The sequence below is a fragment of the Gopherus evgoodei genome, chromosome 3 (assembly GCF_007399415.2).
Source record: "Gopherus evgoodei ecotype Sinaloan lineage chromosome 3, rGopEvg1_v1.p, whole genome shotgun sequence".
NCBI lineage: Eukaryota > Metazoa > Chordata > Testudines > Testudinidae > Gopherus > Gopherus evgoodei.
In genome coordinates this window covers 44255276-44280870 of record NC_044324.1, presented here as the reverse complement: position 1 = coordinate 44280870, position 25595 = coordinate 44255276, and the positions used below count along the sequence as shown (strand labels likewise).

Below are 25595 nucleotides of genomic sequence, written 5' to 3'. Positions count from 1 at the left end.
AAAATCTATTTTATTCCATCAAGCCAAAATGAAATTCCTCTGCTTTCTGCAGAGCATTTGCAGCTTTCTGCTCTCACAAACCCTCCTCTCTGCCCCAGTCCCTTTCACTCCCTATGTTCCATTAGTTAATTACAGTTCATTCTTGTTTTAAAATTCCAAAGCACCTGCTAAGCTGGTACTTGCAAAATTAAATACCTATGTTTCCATGGAGAAAGTGGTGTTATATCATTGAAAAGGAAACTAAGGTGTCCTGACAATGGATCAAGCACTGCTTGCTTTACTCATACAACTAGTCCCTACATAGTTAATATAACTACTTATGTGAGAAAGAAGTGCAGATCGTGGCCCAGTAGGTTTAATCTATATCCTCATATAGCAGGAAAAAATGGTTTACTTTTCTTTTACTTTACTTTTTACTTTTAGTGGTATACTGTGAAAAAGAGATTTTTCCTTTTCATTGTTAGAATTACTTTCTGAAATTCATTTTATTCCATATTCAGTTTAGTGCAGATTTAAATTCCTGTAAACTTTATAGAGATTGTCATAATTATGCTATTTTGTAAACTTCCTTAAATGACCTGTTTACTCAGTAACCTTCTGCTAAGCTAACCATTAGCCATTTCAGCATCATGGAAGGAGGTTTTGGTATTTGGTATAATGTTTTTGGTGTTGTAAATGTGACACTCATTCCTTGTAGTTCTGCTAAATCACTTTCAAACATTAATGTTAATTATGAGTTCATATACATTATTTATGAACTAACTTTCTTTTACTGATATGAAATATACACATTTCGTTATTTAAATACTTTGAGCCAAATCCTTCATCCTTAACTTAGGCAAAAGTCCCATTGAAGTCCATACTCAGTCCTGAAGTCAAAGGGAGTTTTATCTTAAGTAAAGTTTGCTGGATCAGGGTTTCTGTTTCTTAACAAGTACATATTTTTTGTGTGTGTACACATTTTGAAGCATGAATTATTAAACTAGTATTTCTCAGTCTATTATTACTTTTTCTAGCGTCATGAATATAGGGGGAAGGGTAGCAACCTTTATGTATCCTTGGCAGCTGTACTGGATTGCCTTACCTGTAAAGGGTTAAGCAGTTCAAATAACCTAGTTGGTACCTGACCAGAAGGACCAACCAGAAAAGAAGGTACTTTCAAATCTGGAGGGGAAGGATATATTTGTTGTTCTGTGTGTTGTTCCCTCTTCGGATGGAGGGAGAAGCCAAGCAGTACAATATCTCCTGAAAATATTCCTGGAATAATCCATCTAAACCCACAGAAACTGTGAGTAGGGCAAGGAAATGCGTTAGGTTATCTTTTGTTTTGGCTTGTGAATTTTGCTGCACTACAGAGGTAGTTTCATTCCTGTTTTTGTAACTGTGAAGCTGAGCCCAGAATGGAATGCTCTATGTTTTAAATCTTTTTATTACCCTGTAAAGTTACTTTCCATCTTAATTTTGCAGGTGTGATTCTTTTACTTTTTCCTTCATAATAAAATTTCTTTTAAGAACCTGATTGATTTCAATGTCCTGAAGACAAAGGGTCTGGTTGTGCTCATGTTGTTGAAGCAACTGCTTGGTATTTTAGTTTCAAGCCTCCCCAGGAAAGGGGGTGAAGGGGCTTGGGGGAATATTGGGGAGAAGAGGGATTCCAAGTGACCATTCCCTGAATTTTTATGTAAATCACTTGGTCGTGGCAGCAATACCAGTTCAAGGACAAGGAAAGGGATTTGTGCCTTGGAGAATTTTTAACCTAAGCTGGTAAAATATAAGCTTGGGGGTCTTTCATGCGGGTCCCCTCATCTGTACCTCAGAGTCAGGGGAAGCCCTGACACATAGACTAAAATTTTCTTTTAAAATGTATGTTAAAATGAAATTGAAACCAAAAGAAATGTAATAGAAAAGTAGTTAGTAGCTAGGATACAAATTTTGTCTGTTAATTGATTTTTTTCACCTAGGTTCCAGCTCAGATTGTCCAAGAAGAAGAAATTGCAGCACCTGCCAGTACTCTTGCTGATGAGGTTAGCTTTCTTTGTTTTCTCAGTAGGGAAGAAAGTGTATAAATCTGTAAATTAAGAGTGGACTAGAATAGGAATCCTTGAATCTATCCTCTTTTTGAATTTCAGGGTTGAATGTGAATCACTTGCATTTGATTCTGACATCCAAACCAACTAATGTAGCTTTAGTCCTATGTTGGATTCCAAACTGGGCTGGATCTATTTTCTTCTTTTGGTTTTGATGCCACTGAACTCTCACAAGAACATCTGATCTCATGAGATATACATTATTCAAAGGTACTGGAAATCTTGCAGGATCATCTGAACTAACTATATATCTGTCATTTGGGGCTGCAGTTTTACAATAACAGTTCATAAAATTTCAGTTGCTCCTGAGCCAGCCTTGACTGAGACTTGAACCTAGCCTATATCTAATCTAGATCTAAACATCACTTCCTTAACCCATCCGTACCATAAGTTAAAATGCACTACATTTGTAGTAATGTAATATGTCCTTAATTTCAAAACTAAGTGCCTAAAGTTAGGTTCATAAGTCCATATTTAGGCACTTAAATAAGTATTTCGATTTTCCAAAGTGCTGTGTATCCAGCAGCTCACACAGAAGTCAGGGGAAGTAGCTGGCTGTTGAGCACTTTTGAAACTCAGGCCATGTATTTTTGTCCCTAAATTTGGATTCACAAACCTAACATTTTGAAAATCTTGGCCTGGATTTTTATTCATATTTTATTTAAAGAGATTTTAAGAGAAAGTGCTAACTCTGATCCTTGCGCAGTACACAGTGTGGCAGAAATCCTAGCCCCATAGAAGTCAGTGGGATTTTGCCACTGATTTCAATAGGGCTAGGATTTCATCCAGTATGTAGTTTTCATTCTGAGAGAGTTGTTAATCTGCCAAGCATTGCTCCTGTATCAATACCTTCCCCTTTGGGCACTATAAAATGAAAAATAGAGTCAGTGTGGTCTAGTAATTAGAACAGAACACTGCGCAAAGGATACCAAAGTTCAAAGGATACCAGTGTATGCTGGCTCCAAGGTACACCAACTTGTACAGTTGAAAGGCTGGTCTGCCACAGTTGTGATAACTACAAGATTTTGGTTGCATAGCTTTACTTTTAATTAAGGCTCAGTACACTCAAAAATAATAATCTTTATTATAGGCTGAAGGTGTGTGGTGATGTACAAGACAGTTTTCTCAGATTAATTAAATGATATAAAAAAGGAATAAATAGAAGAAAAGTGTTCGTGATCATTATCGTTTAATCAAAATGGTTTAAGCCTGTATTAAACACACATTTGCTTCTGTTTTTTTTTTTAATGCCACATGTAAGCCAAAGACTGGTTTGTAGGCACTGTGCCCTTTGAAACATAAATAATAGGTAACTAAATGATTCAGTAATGGAGTAAGTAGCTTTGATCCCAGATTCCACAGGATAATTAGAAACAAACCTTTAAGATAATTATTTGTAAGAATATGCCCAATAATTATTAATCAGATTGTTTACTAACACACATCCCCTTCCATAGATTTATAACCAATTTATACCCTGTAGCTAGAGAACTGGACATACTGTTAATAATCTGATAGATTATTTTAAAGACCTAATGCAAACCTAGATATTATTCTTATAATCTCTCACATAGTGCTTTCTATTTTCAGATTAATTTACAAACGTCAGTTAATGATCACAGTGAGCCTTTGAGTAAGGCATTATCTAGAGTTTATATGGAAGAAACAAAGATGCTAAACGATATGCCTGAAACACAGAATTAATCAGTATCAGAAAAGGGATTAATAGTATCACAAATAATAAACAATTCATAATTCCATGAACTAACTGTTCACTTCCAGCAAACTTTTTTTTTCTTTTAGTGGGGTTTGCAGAATGAGGAGTGGAGAGGAGGTATTTGCAAACCACAGTGATCACAAGGAATAGTGGTGAAAACTAAGGCCAGTTATGGTACCTGGATCCTGAAACCCTTGTTCTGAATGTGCTTGCTGAAGTTATATGTGGTAGATACACACTCACTCACTTTTTCCTAGCTGGAACTGGGAGATTTTTTTTTTTTTTTTTTTTGGTAGAAAAAAGAAAAGATTATGGGTGAGGCAGTTACTACTTGTAATGACTCAGCAGCTGGGAGATGCTTTGCCATCAGCTGCTAAAGCAGTTTAATGGCTCAGGCCAAGATTTTAAAAAATGGATGCCTAAGGTTAGGGCCCCATAATGCTTATTTAGGTGTCTTAATATGGATTTAGGTGCCTGATTTTAAGCACCCCTTTTTTTTTTTTTTTGTGCAAATTTTGGACTTAGAACTTGAAGTCACTGTCAAAACTCTGATCAGGCCCAAGTCATATGCAGGGAACATGGACCTAGGAGTTTGGATCAGCCTACATAAAACTAGTGTGAAGGACACACACAGATGAAATATAGAGTCTCTTATTTCAAGTAATAACTCCAAAAAAGTCAGGATATAGGAGTTGTTTACTGGCATTGTCTGGAAGGAAAAGGGAATCTTCTAGATTTATTGTGGCATTGCCCAAAAAACAGATACTGGGAAGAGGAAGCTAATTATAATTTTGAATACAAATCTACTGAGAGATCTGATATCAAAGGAGTGCTCAGATTAGCAAATATATAAATGAATAAATCTGAAAGTTGTTAGGTGTTTGTGTCCTCCAAAACAGTTCTGAGTAAGAACATCTTCATTTGTGAAAAGAACATTTGCAAGAAACTGAAAATCATCTATCAGTCTGAACACTGAGGACTGAAATAATGAAATGAGTGACCTTGTGGCACTTGAAGGGATACTGTTTAAGAGGAAGAACAAATAATTTTGAAAAAACATGGAGTGTTTTTGCACCTTTATATGGCCTTTAACAGTCATAACAGATCAAATCCAGAAGTATTTACACTTTTATCTTAAAAAAGATAAGTAAAAGCCGGGTAAGGACTTTAGGCTCTGTATGTCTGTGTCTGATCATACTTCCAGTGTACTGTACTGCCACTGTTGTACTGCTTCTAATGTAGTTGTAAGAGATATTTTTAAATATCCTTTTATTCCAAGTTCTAGTTTTACATTTTTATATCCATATTGCAGCCTTAAGCATCTCTTAAGGTGCAATTTTGCCAGGAGTGTCAGGGGAGCAAAGTGTGTCACTTGCTATACTCTTTGAAAGAGGGTAGTGTATGTTCCATTCTGCAGTCTTCACCTGCCTAGCTCTTTGCAGATGTGGGGAGAGAAGACTTCTCCCTAGTCCCTTCCAGCCCCATAATCACAGCCTGAGACACAAGATTCTAGCAGGCTATTCACAGAGTGATCTCAAGGTTGAGATTACAGAATGCTTCTGCTTGAGAAGAGGATGAGCTACTTGTGGCTTTCCTTCTCTTCTATAGTTACTCACTTTCAAAGGGTTAGTCCCAGTTTTGCCCTGAGTGCCATACTCTGCCCTTAGAATTGAACACAAAAGAAATTGTGCCTGCATATCTGAAAGCAGAAATCAACCTCTTGTACAGTGATTAAAAAAAAAAGTAAATGACAAAACATGTATAATTTGGCATGTTGATCCAAAATGTTAGCATACCTGAGTGCTTGTGATCATGTCATTATATTCTTCATGGAAAAAAGATTAAACTTGTTTGTCTTTGTAATTCTCCAAGCACTATGTCTCTTGCAAAATTGATGCCTATAGCTTACTTTTAGTAAAAATGTACAAACACTGTTCAGGTCATTAAAATACAGTGAAAATGTCAACTTGAGATTTAATAGAACTTACAGTAAAGGAAAAAGGTGTGCATGTCAAACCTATTCTTTAAACATTTTCCCTGTGTGAGATTAAAACTGAGAGCAAAGAAAGAGTGATAAATGTTAGTAATGAGATTGCAACTGAAAGTGCAAGGGACTGATCTTTATATCTTTTTTTTTTTAATAGACTGAGGAAGGTGGCAGTCCCTATGAGGATATTGAGAAAAAGGTTTGTATAAAATAGAGTGTCAGGTTACTATTTTCCTGTATAGGAAAGAAAGTATGAAACAATAAGCTGAGTACAGTACTGTAGGTTAGAAGGAAATTTATGTGTATTTCTAACTGTTGAGCAGTAGTTCAACTAGAAAACAATATATCTCAAGTGGAATAGCACTCCTAATTACTGTGAGCTAGATTGTATTGATGACCACATAGGTAAATGAGTGACCATGGACTATTCATTTGAGTAAGTACCCACCATAAGAACGGCCATACTGGGTCAGACCAAAGATCCGTCTAGCCCAGTATCCTGCCTTCTGACAGTGGCCAATGCCAGGTGCCTCAGAGGGAATGAACAGAACAGGTAATCATCAAGTGGTCCATCCCGTAGCCCATTCCCAGCTTCTGGCAAAGAGGTTAGGGACACCATCCCTACCCATCCTGGCTAATAGCCATTGATGGGTCTATCCTCCAGGAATTTATCTAGTTCTTTTTTGAATCCTGTTATAGTCTTGGCCTTCACAACATCCTCTGGCAAGGAGTTCCACAGGTTGACTGTGCATTGTGTGTAAAAAATGCTTCCTTTGTTTGTTTTAAATTTGCTGCCTATTAGTTTCATTTGGTGGCCCCTACTTCTTGTATTATGAAAAGGAGTAAATAACATGTCCTTATTTACTTTCTCCACACCAGTCATGATTTTATAGACCTCTATCATATCCCCCCTTAGTTGTTGTCTCTTTTACAAGCTGAAAAGTCCCAGTCTTATTAATCTCTCATACAGCAGTCGTTCCCTAATCATTTTTGTTGCCCTTTTCTGAACCTTTTCCAATTCCAATATATCTTTTTTGAGATGTGGTGACCTCATCTACGTGCAGTATTCAAGATGTGGGTGTACCATGGATTTATATAGAGGCAATATATAACCACCATAAATTTCCCCATCTAAGATGCTTATAGCTTATAAGCTCTTTGGGACAGAGACCATCTTTTTGTTTCATTTGCACAGCACTAGCACATTAGAGTCCTGGTGCATGACTAGTAATACAAAGTATAATAATAATAATAATTAATAGCAGAGGCAATGCTTGGGAGGCATGTTGGGTCATGTGCTCCCCCAGATTTGCTGCTTGGCTTGTACTGAGCATAATCACACGGACTGATTATGGTCAGTAACACTGCTGTAGCGGGCTGCCCTCACTGCCCCGCCCCTCACAACTATCAGCAGGCATGGGTGGTCTCTGAATAATAGATTTGCAAAAAATTTGTAGTGTAAGATTATCTTTACCACATACTAAGATAGACTTATCAAGTCCCACTGGAAGATTATTAAACTTGTCGGAGAAAAAATCAGTTCTCGCTTTTTGTTTGGGTGCAGCAAAATCAAATACTTTATTATTTCTCCAGCAATTGCAATAGAGGGAGGGAGTGCCCTAGGACACAGGGTCGCCCCAGTCCCAGACAGGTCTCTCAACACGTAAACAATTACAGCAAGCATTTATACCTTTGTTACAGACAATAACAAGCAATAATCCAGACAATAATAAGCAACAGCTGCATTTTGTTTATACATAGGCCATCCTGCTATCTTATTTTTCTCACTTCTAGAAGACGCCAGTCTACATATTTGATTATCAGTGCAAGGTTGTGACAACTTCTCACACAGTTCTTTCCCACTCGCCTCACACCATCCTTGCTTCTACAAGTCTCACGTCATTAGTGTTACAGCTGGCCTAACTCTTGTTAACTGCTAGCCTGACTCTTGCTAACAGACTGACATGCATTAAGATCCCCTACAAATCCTTGTCAATTCTTTCCCTACTTCCACACTCCCCCCTTTTGTACTTCTAGTACAACAGATATTTTCAAATCTCTATTTGCATTAAGACATGGATTTCTGATTCTGTATCAGATGTTTCAACCTTAGGGGTTTTCACTGGATGTAATGACAATGCATGATTAGCATGGACATGAAAGGTATTACTATTATTATGTCTTTTACAACAACAATAACATAATCCTAAACTAACTAACAGCAATGTAAGCAATAACATTCCCATAGCAATAATATGATGAGGTTGTTGTACAGTTTTGGTTACAAAGTACAATACATCATACTTAGTACACAAAATAAACACTCTATAAGCTGTATGAAAGGCATTCTGTTCATCCTGATATATATTTTGAAGCATGTGAATTTGCCCTTATATTTCAGAGATTCTTTGAACCTCTAGTAACAATGAAAGCAAATTTTGAAATTGATCAGGTACTAAGCTGGTCCAATTAAAGGGTATCTGGAAACTAAGGGCTACTTGCAAAATTCTATCTGCAGGCCAATAAACAATATGATTGCCTGCAGTGGTAATGAAATTAAAATGTATATCTTGCAATGTGGTGGTTTTAACATACACACAGCTATCTTTAGCTTGAAAAAATAGGTGTCCTGTCAGGATAGTTCCTTGTCCTCTACCCTCCCAGCAAACGTTATCATGAACAGTGACAACTTCCCCTGGCTTCAGTTTATGGATACACTGAAGCTGTAGTGGTTCTAACAGCCAAATGTCCATTGACTCCCTATTCCTATCCAAAATATCAGGTGTGATTCTAGGGGCACTGACTATAAATTAGTTAGCCATACTAGGTGGTCTAATTTCCCAGATGTCTCAGTGAATAATCCAATCCCACATGCATCCTCCCCATGGACCCGTCAGGATTCGGTATGTGGGAGCCCACACCCCCCTAACTGGTCCAAATGCTTGGAAGGAGCACTGTGAATGTCCACACTTCCACCCAGAAAGTCTCCAGTATGTCTCCATAGCCACAGATCGGATGGTACTCCTGATGTGTCTGTAAGGGCAGTGGGCCAAGTCTGGTGCTCAAGATCACTCCAAATGGCCATCAGCTGGTCATTCAGGAAATCCTGAATTTCTAAGCATACTAGATCCCACTGCAATGCCTTCCCAGCCTCAGTGATATTCAATACCATCTCTGTCAGTAACTTCTGGGTCATAGAACTAAGGGTGGAAATAACATGTAACTCATCAACTCTAGCCTGTACTTGGGTTAGCTGAGCTCCAGAAATAAGGCTAGTGGCCTTTTCTAGTTGGCCCAATTTCTCATCATGTTCTGAACCCCAAAACCCTAATCTAATGGCAGCCCCTTGTGAGCAATTTGGGTATGTAGAGGTGATCTGGAAACTGGATAAGGACAATGTAAATTTGACAGTCCCTAGTGTTGTATTAATCACAGTCCATTGATATCCTAATACATATCTCTTTGGTGTAGTACTATATCACATCTGTTGGTTGTATACCTTTAACTAATCTCAGGTACTTTCAAGAGGCATTGACATTAATAGCATAGGGTGGGGTGTATTGCAATAAGGTACAGGTTACTTTATTAGTCACTGGAATGGTTTCAATACAAGTAAAATTTTCAGTGGCAGAACAAACTCTTCTTATTCGTTTGATTATTCACTAATTGGGTAACCAAATAACAATAAGGGCTTCTTCCATGTAACACAGTACAAATTCCAGGAATAGCCATCATATCTACTTCACTATGGAACCCATCAATTTCAATTACAGATTTTTGGCATTCATTTGTAGTGATATTGTAGATTTCTATTTCCACTAATCCATTTATTCTCCACTCAATTGTTCACTTATATGGGATATCCTGAACTTTAAAAATATTTTTTTTTCCAAACAGTCTTTAAATAAATCACTAAAGTGTGAAGGCCTTGGCCACTGGTTTTATCAAATATATGGCATTGTCTGTATTTGGATGTATTACAGGGGTAATAGTGAAATGGAGGAGATGGCAGAGGCAGTGGCAGCAAAGTGCCTTTGGTACTTGTCATTTAAAATCCAATTAGAGAGCAATATATGCTGAAGGATTTATTCAAAACACAGGGCGCAGCCTGTAGAATAAACCCCAAAATCCAATCAATACCACATTCCCAAGCAGGGTCCCACAAATTTCTTCCTGCCAGTGTATAATTCTTTGTTTCTTCACCAGGATCAGTTCTTAATGTCCTTTCTAGTCAGGAATTCCTGGACTTTGGCAATTTCAGTGGAGTGAGTGTTCCTTCTTTCCCGAAACAGTCGTGGTTCAGCATTCTACAGGGGAGGGTTTACCAGCACATCACCCTGTAATGATTTTGATTCTTCTAGAAAAATCCAAAGGCACAGTAGGTCTGTCAGTGGACAAGGGAGAGGTTACTCGCACTTCACCTTGTTTATTTTCCCTGCTGTCCAGAAGGCACAGAAGGAGAAATAGGCTAATCATCAGTAGGAGAATTCTCCCGAGGTGGAGGGATCTTTTTGCAGTGAGAATCATGGGTCCAAGCAGTCAGTCTTTGGCACTTCACAGCGGTGTTGGTAGTCAGCAGGACTTAATAAGGGCGTTTTCAGCATGGAGCCAAAGCAGTCTTTCATTGGTGGACCTTTACATAGATCCAGTCTCCTGGTTCCAAGGAGTGGCAGGGCTGCTAGGTCTTTAGGTAGCGCTTCTTTACCTGTGAGAAAAGAAACCTAACATATTTCATTAGTGCCTGGCAGTGTTTTGCAGATCTCATAGCTGCTTGGGCACATTCAAGCCCCGCCTTTTCTTGGTTGTCAGCCAAGTCTTAGCTGTGAGCAGTGTCCTTGAATGGAGCCAGTGTCTTATCTTTAGACTGAACATGCTAGCTATTTTTTCCAGTTAATTCATTCTGCTCTTTTTCCTTCTTTCCTTCTTGGCTTCTTTTAACCTACAAAGGAAACTTCCACACTTACACCTTTTTCCCAACCATGAACACATAAACATTGCCATTATACAGTACATTAGTCATTCAATGTATGCCACATATACCCTTCCACTAAAATAACTTTATTACAGAGCTTTGGAGCAACAAGCCAGGACAAGTACACCTACTTTGAGGAGTTCACTCAATACAGCCTCTGGTGTCCAATAGATTCCCACCATCCCCAGCACTCTGGCTAGAAATCTGAGGTAGCCAGAAAGATCCCATGTACAATATGGGGAGTGGGTTAACTTTTCATGTCCTTGCTTCCAAAGACTGTTGGTATGCAAATTTTAACAATTTTCAATTAAAAGATTTGGCCAATGAAGTTTCTTTTTCTTACTTAAGGAAATGTATTAGACTTTAGTATATCACATTTTCCTGATTTATCCAAACACTTTGTATTCCAAAGTTGAATAAAACAAGTATCAGCGTTTTAATTTAACCCTTCTGTTTGATTTTAAACTAGACTATCCTATGAAAATATTAAACACAACAATTCTGGCCACGAGACAAACACCACAAGACAGGACATAGAATACAAAACATAATTCCTATTGTGCCACTAAACGCATGATACGTTGAATACTGTTCAGCTGGCATCAGTTTTCTCTGATTATCTGAAAGACAAAAAAAACAGAGATCTACCCCTTCTGGGCAGTCAATCATCACTTAAAATATACAAATACCCTTGTTGATTTCAGGCAAAACAGAGGAATTACCCCATATTTTCTTGTGTTTGTTTCATAGGCAGCCCAGGTTTCAGTGGCTTCTACCTTATCAGTTAGATAATTTGCATTAATAAGATGCCTTCTGGCTTGCTTCTGGATCCAAAGCTATTCACAGCTTAAAGATTCTTACCTTAAAAGGGACATAATTAACTTTACCAGAATTTTGATGGCTTTTTACTTCTAACTCCTGCTTTCAAACACTGAAAGAAAAGCACTTCTTATAGTGCCCCTTAGAGCCTAATAGGATTTCCATTACATAGCACTGTATGCATTCTTTAGCTAATTCAACTAAATTGTTCATAGCCAAATAATTGCAATCTAATAATTTTTTTGCCTGAATTTATTTACAAACATTTTAAAGACACCAAGAACTTTCCTCTTTAGCATTTTTACAAAGTTCAACTGCTGTTCCCTCCAGCAACTACAGAGTTAACTTCTCACTTCTTCCTTAAATCACTTGCTTGTCTCCCAACAGCCACTTTTATCAACTCAAATCACCATTTCAAATATTGTCCTGGGTATTTGAAATCCCCATGCTTATACTTACTTACTCCTTCCTTCCACTATGCCCTCAAAATTTTCCAACCTGTTTTCCAATCTCTGTCTATTGCCTGCCCGCTTGGGACCGATCCTGCTTTTCTTGCTGAACCGTCCCTTCCATGGGCACCGGCTTGTTCCACTACCAGTTTAGCTAGGAGGGTGGGCTTCTCAACTAGCCCCCACCCTTCCTGGTCTCTTCCTTTAAACATTCTTACTCACAAGACTACCCGAGTCCTCCCTCGTGAGGCTTGCCACCTGGGCAGAAACGCATGGCTCATTGGCTTTTAACTATTCAATTTCCTCTTGTAGCAAACACACTGCTGTTATGGCGTATGCTGAGCACAAACGGTTACATTTTGACAAGTCCCTGAAGAACCAGTACATGCTTAGCCAGGGCTTCCTTTTCTACCTGGAAGTCCTGTCTCAAGGCCTGCAACTTGCCCTGGGCGTAGGTTTGAGCTGCTGCCTGGTCCATGATCTATGCTCTTAATTGCTCAATTCTAGTTATCAAGTACACATCTCTTCCCTTTTCTCCAACTTCTCTATTGCCCAGTCCTGCTATAACTGGGGTAGATCCACCTGCCACCCTTCCCGGTCAACCAGGGTGGAGATAGGAATGCTAAACCCCTCTCCGGTTCTCAAACTTACTGCAGCTGAGAGTGGGCACTCCTTTAATCATGCAATCCTCAACATATAACATCAACAATACCAAGCAAAGCAAAGATAAAAATAACAAGAGTAAAACAAATAGATGGTGTAAATTCTGCAGGGCTCCTTCCTTCTCATTTGCTCACCAAACTGTGACAAATTTCTGTCACTAATATATACCTCGTGTCAGGTGATCAGGCTGACACTGCAGGACATTGAGGGAAGATAAAGAAAACACACCATATGACTGAATTTTAAAGCTTCATTAATAAAATAATAAAACAACAATGGAGAGTGTTGGGAACGCTCCCACATCACTCAGGAAAAACATTAATGCCCCGGGCCCTAAGCCATTTTCATACTCACACATGTCCAGAGTGGCCACATCTGCGTATAACGTTCAGAGAAGGAGGAGAGGTGGACGGGAGATTATCCTGTATACTGCTTGTCCAGAATTTCCAACATGCTTCCGCTCTTGGGAGGGCTGTTCTTTTACACCCTGGAATCTCCTGCGGCATCTCTTTCAGAGAGTCCAGTCCAGGTCGTCTGCCTGTGGCTTCTTCGGTATCACCAAGCCACACTGGCTTCGGGGTCACAAAGGCACTCTATTGGATCTCACTGGACAGTTAAGCTTTGCAAATGTAATCTCAGTTCTGTAACTTGTATTGTCTTTGGTTTGCCTCTGTCTATATTTTTTTTCACAGCCAGCTGGGGCCGAAAGCAGTTTTTCTTTGTACTTAGCATAGTCTGCGCTGATTCTTGACCTTGAACGCAGAGCAACTTTCTCTTTATCTCTGGGCCAAGCTGAATTTCAAAATAACCCGTTCCTTTCCTCAATAGACAAATTGCTCACACTGTCAGAGGCTTGTTGGTGATTAAAAGCTCCTCTTAGATGTACGATCTTATCTAGATTGAAGGTACCTTCTAGTGGGCATTGTTTAGATGGATTTTCACGCGTGTAAAGATTCCAATTGTCTAAATACCTGCAGGTTGTTGGACCATAATATATGTACATGAAATAAGATGGGGTACCCTTAGGGGGTGAGCTGGAATGCTTAGACTGTCCCCTACCCATTTTCCAATCACACACACACATGGGGGGAATGCCCTGTCCATGCTAGCAGCACATAAACTAAGGGTCTCTGCCTGCAGGGTACTCACACAGGAGAGGCTAATGAGGATGGCCACGACCCTCCTACATCTCCCTTCAGCAAAGAGTGTCGGCTAGTCTCAGGGAGACGGCGCCACTTACTTTGATTGCATCCAGTGAAATGATCACACTGTCAGTAGCCCACATGGAAAGGAAAGGGGGAGGGAAGATGGCTTCACACACTCCTAGACCCAGGTAGCTTCCTTGCCGGACGATGCCAGGCCGAGTCAGCCCACTGTGGGTCAGATCTTCTAAAGATCCTCTAGTTACCGGGCTTGTGTTAGAGTAGTCCTGGTCACGAGCTTTCGCTTCACAGGGTACTCTGGGCGTCTTCCAGTAACAGTCACTCACACTGGTGTGCACACACACACACACATCCCACAAGGCCTTTATTTCCAAATACCACAATGCACCTGTACCTTATGTCTGGACCCAATACCATGAGGCGGTATGACAACCCCTCTTGAGGCGGTAAAAACCCCTCAGCACTGGTGCATACCTAATGCATTTCCCTATGCATTACCTTGTTGGCCAACCAAGCAGTTCCCCAGTACTGCTATAAACTAACCTTGTTGGGGCCTTTCCCCAATACCACTCTACATCTGATCTTGCTGCACAGTCAATAAGTTCAGATGACGTGAGCCCAACAGAGACAGAAGGCCCCACGGACAGTCCTCCGACGACACCCCAATAGAGATTTCAAAAGGTCTCATACTTCTCTTGTGGCGCCATGGGGTTCAAAGGGAAACGATCCATAGCAGCTGCCTTTGTCTCAGTAGGCGTTGCCATCCCGGACAAGCCCCCCAAATTCTCGGAGAAAAACTCAGTTCTCACTTTTTGTTTGGGTGCAGCAAAATCAAATGCTTTATTATTTCTCCAGCAATTGCAATAGAGGGAGTTGTTGCCCACACAGACCTCCCCCTGATTTCTTCCTCCCACCAATTCCCTGGTGAGCTGCAGACCCAATGCCCTGAAGTTCCCCACTAAAGAAAACTCCAACAGGTCTTAAAAGAAAGCTTTATATAAAAGAAAGAAAATTACATACAAATGGTCTCTCTGTATTAAGGTGACAAATACAGGGTCGATTGCTTAAAAGAAATATGAATAAACAGCCTTATTCAAAAAGAATACAATTCAAAGCACTCCAGCAACTATAGACATGTAAATACATGATCTCTGTACTCACAACTTGGAAACAGAAGATTAGAGAGCAGGAAATAGAAATCACTCCTCATAGCTGAGAGAGCATCAGGCAGAAGAAAAAGAACACAGACACAAAACTCCCTCCACCCAGAGTTGAAAAAATCCTGTTTTCTGATTGGTCCTCTGGTCAGGTGTTCAGATTACTTCTTTCCAGGTGAAAGAGATGTTAACCCTTAGCTATCTGTTTATGACAGGAGTGCCCTAGGACACAGGGTCGCCCCAATCCCGGACAGGTCTCTCAACACGTAAACAATTACAGCAAGCATTTATACCTTTGTTACAGACAATAACAAGCAATAATCCAGACAATAATAAGCAACAGCTGCATTTTGTTTATACATAGGCCATCCTGCTATCTTATTTTTCTCACTTCTAGAAGACGCCAGTCTACATATTTGGTTATCAGTGCAAGGTCGTGACAACTTCTCACACAGTTCTTTCTCACTCGCCTCACACCATCCTCGCTTCTACAAGTCTTACGTCATTAGAGTTACAGCTGGCCTAACTCTTGTTAACTGCTCGCCTCACTCTTGCTAACAGACTGACATGCATTAAGATCCCCTACAAATTCTTGTCAATTCTTTCCCTACTTCCACAAACTGTATGAGCAATATGTAGTTACTGCTGAAATTCTGTGACAGTGTTTCTGGTAATATGGGGAAAAAAACATGTATATTCAAAAACATAATAAATTTTTTTTAATTTTGTAATGAGAAGACAACTAAAAATTGCATTTTGAAATGTAATGTCAAATTGTTTAGTTTTGATAGCAAATGTCAATATTTTTTCTTTTGACATTATACTCAGACTTTCTGGGAATATTTTGATCTATGGATTATTTATTTATTTATTTATTATCCTCATTGATATTTTGAGTTTCTGTTCCAGTTTAGACCAGAAACTAATTTCAAAATATTGAAATTTCCCCATGGGACAAAAATTCCGTTTCACATCCAGCTCTAGCAATAAGCAACTAAAGTATTGTTCCTGATCTTAGCAGCAGTGTGTTTAGTTCATGGAGGATGGGTACATCGATGGTTATTAGCCAAGAAGGTCAGGGACGCAATCCCATGCTGAGGGTGTCCCTAAACCTCTAAGTGATGGAGATTGGATCACTCGAAATTGCCCTGTTCTGTTCATACTTTCTGAAACACCTAGCACTGGCCACTGTCAGAGACAGGATATTGGGGGTAGATGGACCATTGATCTGACCCACTATGGCTGTTCTTATCAGGGACGGCTCTAGGGATTTTGCCACCCCAAGCACGACAGGCAGGCTGCCTCCAGCGGTTTGCCTGCAGAGGGTCCGCTGGTCCTGTGGGAAGCCGCGGGACTAGCGGACCCTCCACAGGCAAGCCGCAGGAGGCAGCCTGCCTGCTGCCCTCGCAGCACTGGCAGAGCGCCCCCCACGGCTTGCCGCCCCAAGCATGCGCTTGGCGTGCCGGGACCTGGAGCCGCCCCTGATTCTTATGTTGCTATATTTTTCACTCTGTTTTTTAAAATTAAAGTGGGGTTGTACTCTGAAAAAATGGCACTGTGGAGTTCCATGTTTACTGCCCGTCAGTGATTTTCAGAATTTTGCAACATCACTAAAAACAAAGATTCTGCATTTGGAATTCAAGGCTTGATCCCATAATATCTTAGTCATGTGATTACTTCTTACTCATATGAGCAGTCACGTTAGCTGAAATAGTATTACTTTTGGAGGTAAGGTTTGCAGGAATGGGCCCTAAATTAGAGATTCTGGAGATATCAATAAAGCAAAATAAAATCCAGGCCATTCCCCATAGCTCTATTGGCTCTTCAGTACCAATTAAAGTAAAAGGTAATACAAACTTATTTTTGTCACACTAAGCAGATATGGCTCACGTTATAATCCAGGAACAGACGTATTGAGTAAGACTATGCCAGGTCAGATTTTCCACTATGTTACACCAGTTTTACATTGGTGTTACTCTATCACGTGTCTTCCCATTACAAAGAAGATCCTGTGGGCTAACAAAGGCTGCTCTATTGGAGAGAGATTTAGAGCACACTTCTGATCTTCTGATTTACAGAGGATTTTCAGGGGCACGATGAATCTCATTTATGGCTATGGAAAGGGTAATATTGCAGGCAGCAAAGAAACTGGATTTTCAAATAGGGGTAGAAACAGAGAGGCTCTGTGGGGGCAAACCCTAGGAATAAGTGAAGTTTAGAAGAAAATTTAGGCTGAAATATACCGTTAACAATAAAGGCAAATCCCAGGGAGGTGAGTTTGGACACCAATCCATTGTGCATGTGTGCTGTGTAACAGGGATTTTGCCATTTTACATACATAGTGTTAGCTGTCTTGAAATGCAGTGGTCACAATCTGCTAGCCAGTTGTTTTATTTTGTTTTTGTTGTTTTATATTAAGAATGCCTGCCCCTGGAAATTTCCACTACATGCATCCGATGAAGTGGGTATTCACCCACGAAAGCCCATGCTCCAAAACGTCTGTTAGTCTATAAGGTGCCACAGGATTCTTTGCTGCTTATATTTAGAAAGTACATTTTCTCTGTAGGACTCTGTAAATTTTGCAGGGTCCACTTGCAGCACCTTTATTTCTTATGTCTGACCTTTCTGTATGGCCAGAAATTCAATATATTCAAGACTAGATTATGTCTGACCACTGTATAAGTACACATGGAGGATTCAAAGAGACTTTCACCTGTCACTTGTCCCCCCTGTGCACCAGCTGGTTATAGTAATCATCCCTCTGCTCTTTTCTTGTGCCCCAGTGGTCACCAGTAGGACAGGGGGTGGCAGGGTAGGATGAGCATACTATACTTGATTTAGGGATGTAGCAGCAGGTGCATGTCCTAAGTTCACTGGGAACTCCCTATGGCCTTTCTGTGTTTCCACTGGGTAATGGGGCTCCACTGTTCAGATACCACAGTTTGTTATACAACTTAGACTAGAGGGTCATACACTTCCTAACTGCTGTAGGCTGAGCTGTGCACCCAATGAGAGAGAGCAACACATGAAGCTGCAGCATTTGACACAGGTAGGCAACTTCAGGATGGGGCAGATTCCTTTGTCTGCAACAATTTGGTGGGGAGATGGGATGTGTAGGGAGTAGTGTAGGCTGTGGACCAGTAGTGGGCAGTGCTACAGATTCTAGCAAGTGCCCCTTCCTGGCCACCCACTAGGACTTCTGTGAGGGGAATCCAGGCCCTTTTGCTCTGGGTCCCCAGGGTGTTTCAAGTTCCTGGAGTCTGAATGGAGTCCAGCTACTGCTCTCAATCTTAGGCACACTCTCAGAGTGCAGACCTTCTATTCCATGTGTTGGAATCTGCTGTGCTGCTGCCTGGCCCCTCTGGGCACAGCTCTGACCCTTCAGACTTCCCTGTACTTCAACACACCACTCTTCCAATAGTCCTCTGAAGAGGTGTGAAGCTTTTGGTTTACAGTTTAACACTTATAGAGGCAGTCAGTAGTTAATGGAATGCTTTATGAAATTGCCTGTCATCCTTAGGCATGGACCATGCTAATCTTCCGTGGATCATTCCAATTTTAGTACATGTGCTGCTGACACAAGAATGGTTGTGAAACAGACAAAACACATACACATACTATGTACAAACTATCACCTCTATGCTCATTATTTAATTGATAAAGCACAGGAGAGAACAAATCATACAAAATAATAAAACATCCAAAAAGCAATGTCCCTCACTAGCTTACCCTTCCCTTGGAAGTCCTTGGGGGATCATCTGTGTTCTGGCCGGTAAGCAGGCAGGCAGCATCCTCCACCTCCTTGACAATCCTGGCCCTACAGCAGCCTCCCTTCACCTTAATCTGGTGCAAAATGGTTCTTGGTCTCAGGTCTAGTCCACCCTACAGACTTTTGACCTGTTCTTTCCCCACTATCCAGAACACACAGGTTCACAGACTCTTGAGCTGAAGAAATATGTTGATTATTTGCTGCTTCAGTGAGTGATCATTCCACTGAAACAAGACACAGCATACGGTTAAATGCAAGTGAATACCCACATTCAGATGCTAGCACCCTGCTGGTCTAATTTCATCAGTCTGAATTAGTCTAATCTATCAGCATAGCTGAACCTTTATTGCTGCGCATTGTGAAAAGTGATAACCTCATGCAGCATCACTATCTAAGAAAGCATGACAAAATATAGCTGATCAACGCAATATGAGGGGATGGGGGCAAAGGTGACATTTTCAGCTTCCAACCCTCAGCCTTCTCAGTGTTTGGCTGCTCTAACCTATGTATGCCACCTATCACCCCCACAGTTGGAGATTTGCTGCTATGCAGGGAGGCCTTTGCTATACACCTTTTTTCCTCAGACATAAGGGTATAGATCTGATATGTATGGTGGCTCTGTGCCATCAGAGGAGACCCCTATACAGAAGGACTCCTCCACTGACCAGATCTGCTTTAGGTGCACCAGGAAAAAAGCACAAAGCTACCATAATGGAATTTGTCTCAATTTTTTGTTTTGTTGGAATGGACGCAAAGGCCAAAAAACTACATGACAGGTTTCATTTTAACCAATCTCCATCCAGTTGATCCACTGCCTCATATCAGGGCAAACTTTTACTTTTCAACAGAGGTTTTACAGTTCAGGGCAATTGCATCTGTATTCCCCTTCTCTGGTCCCTTGAGGGCACCCACTGAAGGCTCCAGGCTCCTCAGCCATTACCTCTCCTGGGAGTGTCTCTTGCTTCTGACTGGGGATATCTCCAGGCTGCACAGCTGGCTGCCTCCACTGTGATGTTCCCAGAAAGTCAGGCTGCCTAAATAGGCCAGTGTCTTCACTTTGCTTTTTCTTTGAAGGCGATGGAAAGCTGTAAGTGCCAGAAGTTATACGTTACCACAAAGCTCTTTATAAGCAAGCACATTTATTCTTAAGGTGAAATCATTACAGAGAAATCATGTTTAAAACAATAAAAGAACCTAGACACACGCTAAAAAGCTTACCAAAGGTTACCCCAATTCTAGCCTCAGGCTCTGACTGGTGTCAGCTGTTCTAACACTTTCCTAAGAATTTCCCCTTCCTGCAAAAGGTTCTGTCTGTTCGCAGGATCAGACAGAAAACGCTGTCAGTTTAAACTCAGGCATTTATCGAAAAGTCCTTTCTTTGTCTGTTGGCCTGTGGAGAATCCAGTTTGAACTAGTGTAGGTGGTACTTTCTGGAGACGTTACAACCTGAGTGAATTTTCTGGATCACTCTCTTCACCCCCCACCCCCTTCAAACACACACACACTCTGTTCTTAGTATCTGGAGGACTGTGATTACCCTCATGGAACTACATACAATCCCTGGCTCACAGTGACACCTAAACTTAATATAATAAGATCTCCCAAAGACATTGCAGGAAATTGTCATATTTAGCACAAGGGCTCTCTCTAAATACACACAATAATACTTAGCATCATACAGAGCTTAACATCTTTGCTTTACAAACATTAGCTAATTCATGCATCTTTTTTTCAAATGTATTAACAGGAATAGATTTCACTGTGCCATTCGCTACAGCCAATCACATTTTAATGACTAGGTGAAATAGATTATATGTAATACTTGAATAATTTTTATGAGGTGCAGTGCATTGACATTTGGAAGCCTTATCTTGCATTAGTGATAATCAACATCAGGAACATACTGTAGAACAGGGGTAGGCAACCTATGGCACAGGTGCCAAAGGTGGCACGCAAACTGATTTTCAGTGGCACTCTCACTGCCCGGGTCCTGGCCACCAGTCCGGGGGGTCTGCATTTTAATTTAATTTTAAATGAAGCTTCTTAAACATTTTAAAAGCCTTATTTACTTTACATATAACAATCGTTTAGTTATATATTGTAGACTTATAGAAAGACACTTCTAAAAATGTTAAAATGTATTACTGGCATGTGAAACCTTAAATTAGATTGAATAAATGAAGACTCGGCACACCACTTCTGAAAGGTTGCCGACCTCTGCTGTAGAACCTGAGCTTGAGTGTGACAGGGTATACCAGGCCCTTCGAGGTCCCCTGCTGGAGGCCTTGCAGTCCTATCACACCCCGCCCTAGAAAAGAAGCAGTGAAAGTGAGTCCTCCAAGCCAGCCTAGAGAGGCTGCAGGGAAGCAGCCAATCAGACAGCAGCAGGCTCAGTTAAAAGGAGCTGCAGGGCCTGAGCAGATCAGTTGCTGGTTGAGACCAAAAGGGTAAAGAGGAAGGGGTTATGTAGGAAGTGGCCCAGGGAATAGCAGCAGCAATGGAGTTAAAGGAAGCAGCTTGTGACTGCTATTTGTAGAATGCCTGCGTTAGGATCCTGAGTAATGGGCAGATCCAGCCTCCTCCCCCACCCCCTGCAATGTCCAAAGCCTTGAGAAGGGGACAAGTTTCATGGAGAAGCCCAAGCACAGGGCTGGAATTTAAAGGGCTCTAGGGCTTAAGACCATGCAGAGGGCCAATCATTTGTTGGACTTTGTTGCTCCAAGAAGGGACTGAACTTGAAGGAGTGAGTTAGCTGGAGAGATGGGACAATAAAAACGGATAAGGCAGAGTCTCCAGAAATGAAGCCCTGGGGGCATTGCTCTATACCAGGACAAGTATGGACTTAAAGCTAGTTGAGCAGGGGCTGAGGATGGAGCCCAGAGATAGGCTAAAGACTAACAAGGACACAGAGATAGGCCCTGTTGGACCTTTTGCCCTGGAAGGGATTTGTGTGCGACTTCGCAAGAGGGCTGGGCCACTGAAGTCCCACCTGACATGGTTAACAGCCCACAGAGGGTGTCGGAGTAGATAGAGAGAGATTGAGTGCAGGTTCACACTGAACCGACAGGACGTGCTCACAAGAAATGAGTGCGGCCCATCACAGTGAGTTGTCATGATAGTTCCAGGAACGATTTGTTTGTCTATTCACTGTATTAGAAACATGATCATACATGCTGTCCCCATGGGAATTTTGGCATTGAAACTTGGCCAAAGCTTAGGAGAAATGTACAATTACCCTTTGTTAAGAGGTAATATCTTCCTATAGTATACAAAAATCACTTAATAAAACTCCTTAGGATTAAAAACATGACAGAGAATCTGTCAAACATTTGTAGAGTTGAGAGTGAAAAATTTGTGTTTCAGAAGTAGTAAACAAATTAAATATATATACAGCAACCCATTAACAGTCACCAATTCAGGAAAGCATCTTTATTCAGTGTACCACTTAAGCATGTTCTTAACTTTAAGCATGTGCCTGAGTCTCATTGATGTCAATGTGACTCAAATGCACACTTAAAGTTAAGCATGACCATAAGTTCTGTCCTGACTAGGGACAGAGTAGAGCACATACATAAGTTCTTTCCTGACACAAGGCTTTAAACAACTTTATGTTGGAGTAAAATGTTATTAACGTGAGTAAAATGGTTTACATCTTTTACTTCTGATTCTAATGAGGAGAATGTGTGTGTGTGTATATATCTCTAATGTATATTTAGTTTAGTTTCATGTGACACCAGTACACTAGTTTAACCTACATGTCAGCATGATTATCCTTTAATATTTACAAATCATTATGTCCTGTGGACCAAATTCTGCTTTCAGCTGTACCCTCTATAATTTATAGGGTTTGGATCTGTGCATGTTACTAGCTTTTAAGAATTCAAATTCAGATAAGTTTTTCTCCCCCACACATAATTTCTGTAATATGTTGTAGAACACATTATATATCAAATATTATTAATTTGCAAAAACAACAGATATAAGATACATAGATGCTTCAAGGAAACTCTAAGGGAAAAGTGGAGAAGAGTTTAATATTCAGAATGGGAATATGATAACAATTGTACTTGAAATGTACATTTGAAATAGGTTTGCAGGCATGTAACTTAAAGCAAAACTTGATTTTGGATGTTTAAAATTTAATACCCAAAATAATTTTATAGTTTGCTTGTTACAAATCTTCCTTTATGAGTATTAAACTCTTCCCTATTTTTTGTGTCTAAAAATATGAAGGTTAATGTTTGTAAAATGCTTTGAGACCCTCACCTAAAGGTGACAAGTACCATGGAGAAATTATTTTTCCCTCTCATGAAAATTTTAAATTGAAAATTAGATATTTGCACTGGCTATATTATCAGCGTGTACAGCTGCTTACGTAGGTTTAAACAAGTTGTGGGACTTGAATATATGTAAAAAACTATAACAATAATTTATTTTTTTGGTTGCTTTATCAGTATACTAGCAAAGGGTTCACTTTAATTAATATTGTTTGAACTGCCAATAAAACTCACATTGTTTGATCGAGTCTCTTGCATAGAAATTTTGTGATTAAAAAATCAAAGCCACATTGATTCTGTTTATTGATTTAACAATATGTTGCCCATACAGTATCTTAATTTTTTTTCTCCACTTATTTCTTTTATACTGTTCTGTGGCTATATTTAAATATTTTAATACTTCCCAACTAGACAAGGTTACCATTGATCACCTAGAAGTTGTGTAAACTAAGAATCAGTTATCAATAATGCTAAACAGGAAAACAATGGAAAGAACATTCAAAACTGAACTTTTAAATGTCCTATCCATCCATTTAGGTTTTTATCCATATTCCTTAGTGAAGGGACAGAAATTCGACACCATGTAGAGTCAAGCACGAGGGTTTATTACGCACAGCGCTGGCAGAGTGTCACTTTGCTTATTAGGCTCAGTGACACACTGCTAAACAATTGATTACAATCAATTATATAGGGTGCAAATGGGTGGAGAGAAACTACGAGGTGGGAGTTCTTGAGCCCCTGGATAGGTTCTAGCAGCAAAACAAGATTAGCAGAATAAGCCAGTAGTCTAAAAGATTACATAATGGCTCCGCCCATACATATTTGCTAATACACAGGTGTTATTCCTCAGAATTCTCCTCTTGCAATGTGCAAGTTAAATCCTGATTTCCGGTCCATAGCAATAACGTTGGCTCTTTCCAGACAAGTTGGTTCACAGGTACATTTCTGGAGGGTTTAAAGCAAAAAGAAGAGTAAACAGTACGCAACCATACACAATTGTGTGTGATTCACCCTTGCATTTCTGCAAACTAGGATTGGCATCTGTGAGGGAGGATGCCATAACTCACGCTATCGTGTTAGGCCTCTCCCTGAAGTCTGCTTGGCATTTGGGGAGTATGTATTGCTATCTTCTTCCTGAACCACAGAGCAGACTTTAAGGCTCCTCTCAGTGAGCTGTGTGCCTGTACCTCCTGATAGGCCCCCAATTATTGCTTTCCATCTGCAGTTATGCTGACTCAGCTTGTCTCATGTATAGTCGAAACAAACAAGGTTGTCTCCTGTTTATCCTAGCTTTCTTTTGCTGTGGTCAGGCTTGACAAAGCCCTGGCTGGGATGATTTAGTTGGGGATTGGTCCTGCTTTGAGCAGGGAGTTGGACTAGATGACCTCCTGAGGTCCCTTCCAACTCTGATATTCTATGATTCTTTGTATTGTCCATTGTTGACTAGGCCTCATGCCTCAGACCAAGCTGTGGAGTTTAGGCCTATGTGAAAGGTTCTTACCGAGACTGTGGTCAAGATCTTACATATTGGGATTTTGCCCCTTCACTTAGCATATCATCTGTAGAGGAATATCAAGTCATTAATGCAACAATGAGTTAGAGCAGTCACAGGTGCCAGCCTCTATTTTTCTAATGAGCAGTGGTGCGCAAACTAGGAGACACACCCCTCTTAGGGAGCACAAGAGGTTCTCTGGGGAGACACAAAGGAACTCAGATCCTGCAGGACTTGCTTCCATAATGGCAGAACTGCGATAATAATAGAGTGGGTATTGCAGGGTGGTACGGAAGCAGGATTAAAAAAAAGATAGTCCTCCTTTGCCACAAACAACATGAATGTCCCGATCAGCAGCCACCCCTCCCCATTACCCAACTATGAAAGCAGCACTGCTGCCAGCAGAAGCAGCTTTGCCACCCTTACTTCTGTTGGTCTTCAGAGCAGGCGATAGATTGAGGGGAACAAATTTTGTGAATAGTAAGGGTGGCACAACTGCAAAAGTTTGCACACTCACTTAGGAGTTCTTTTACAGCCTAATGCTGTAATAGCTCCCCATAAGGAAGTTTTTCACTATATCTAATCTTCCTTGATTCCATCTGATTACTCCAAATTACACCTAAATAATTCTCTTTTATCTTTTGGAGCAAATTCTTCCTTGGAAATGATTCTGGATATTCCCACTAACTTCAATGGGAATTGCATTTGTATGTCCAAGAAAATAATTTAAATTGTGTTTGAATTTGTTTTTTTGTATGCTTCAGATATTTGTAGACTGCTAGGAAGTCTCCTCTCATTTTCCTTTAGCCATTCTGTACACGTTAGCTGTTTTAATTTTTCCTTAGAAGTCCATCCATCACAGTCTCTGAACCTGTTGCATAGAAAAATACTGATGATTTATATTTCAGGAAAAGAAGAAAGACTGGAGCTTCAGAAATATGTTTGGATTCTTTCTCAAAAAGCCTGGAGAATCTAAAGGTATGTTATACAGTTATTGATGAATTAGAAAGAACTCATGCACAAGACAAATTTACAACAGAAAA

At 40.3% G+C, this 25595-nt stretch overlaps 1 protein-coding gene and 1 pseudogene across 7 annotated transcripts in view; one reads left to right on the top strand and one right to left on the bottom strand.

Moving 5' to 3' along the window:
• DCDC2C (doublecortin domain containing 2C) overlaps positions 1-25595 on the top strand; it is a 121495-nt gene that overhangs the window by 82909 nt on the left and 12991 nt on the right. For 4 of the 7 annotated variants that reach the window (XM_030554200.1, XM_030554202.1, XM_030554199.1 and 1 more), the window contains 3 exons: positions 1962-2024; positions 5949-5990; positions 25461-25530. In XM_030554200.1, the coding sequence (XP_030410060.1) occupies positions 1962-2024; positions 5949-5990; positions 25461-25530 (175 nt within the window). Of the gene's footprint in view, positions 1-1961; positions 2025-2129; positions 2298-5948; positions 5992-25460; positions 25531-25595 lie in introns of those variants that run through there. The other 3 variants (XR_003999321.1, XR_003999322.1, XM_030554201.1) reach the window with 3 other exon arrangements.
• LOC115649546 lies at positions 18494-18594 on the bottom strand (annotated as a pseudogene).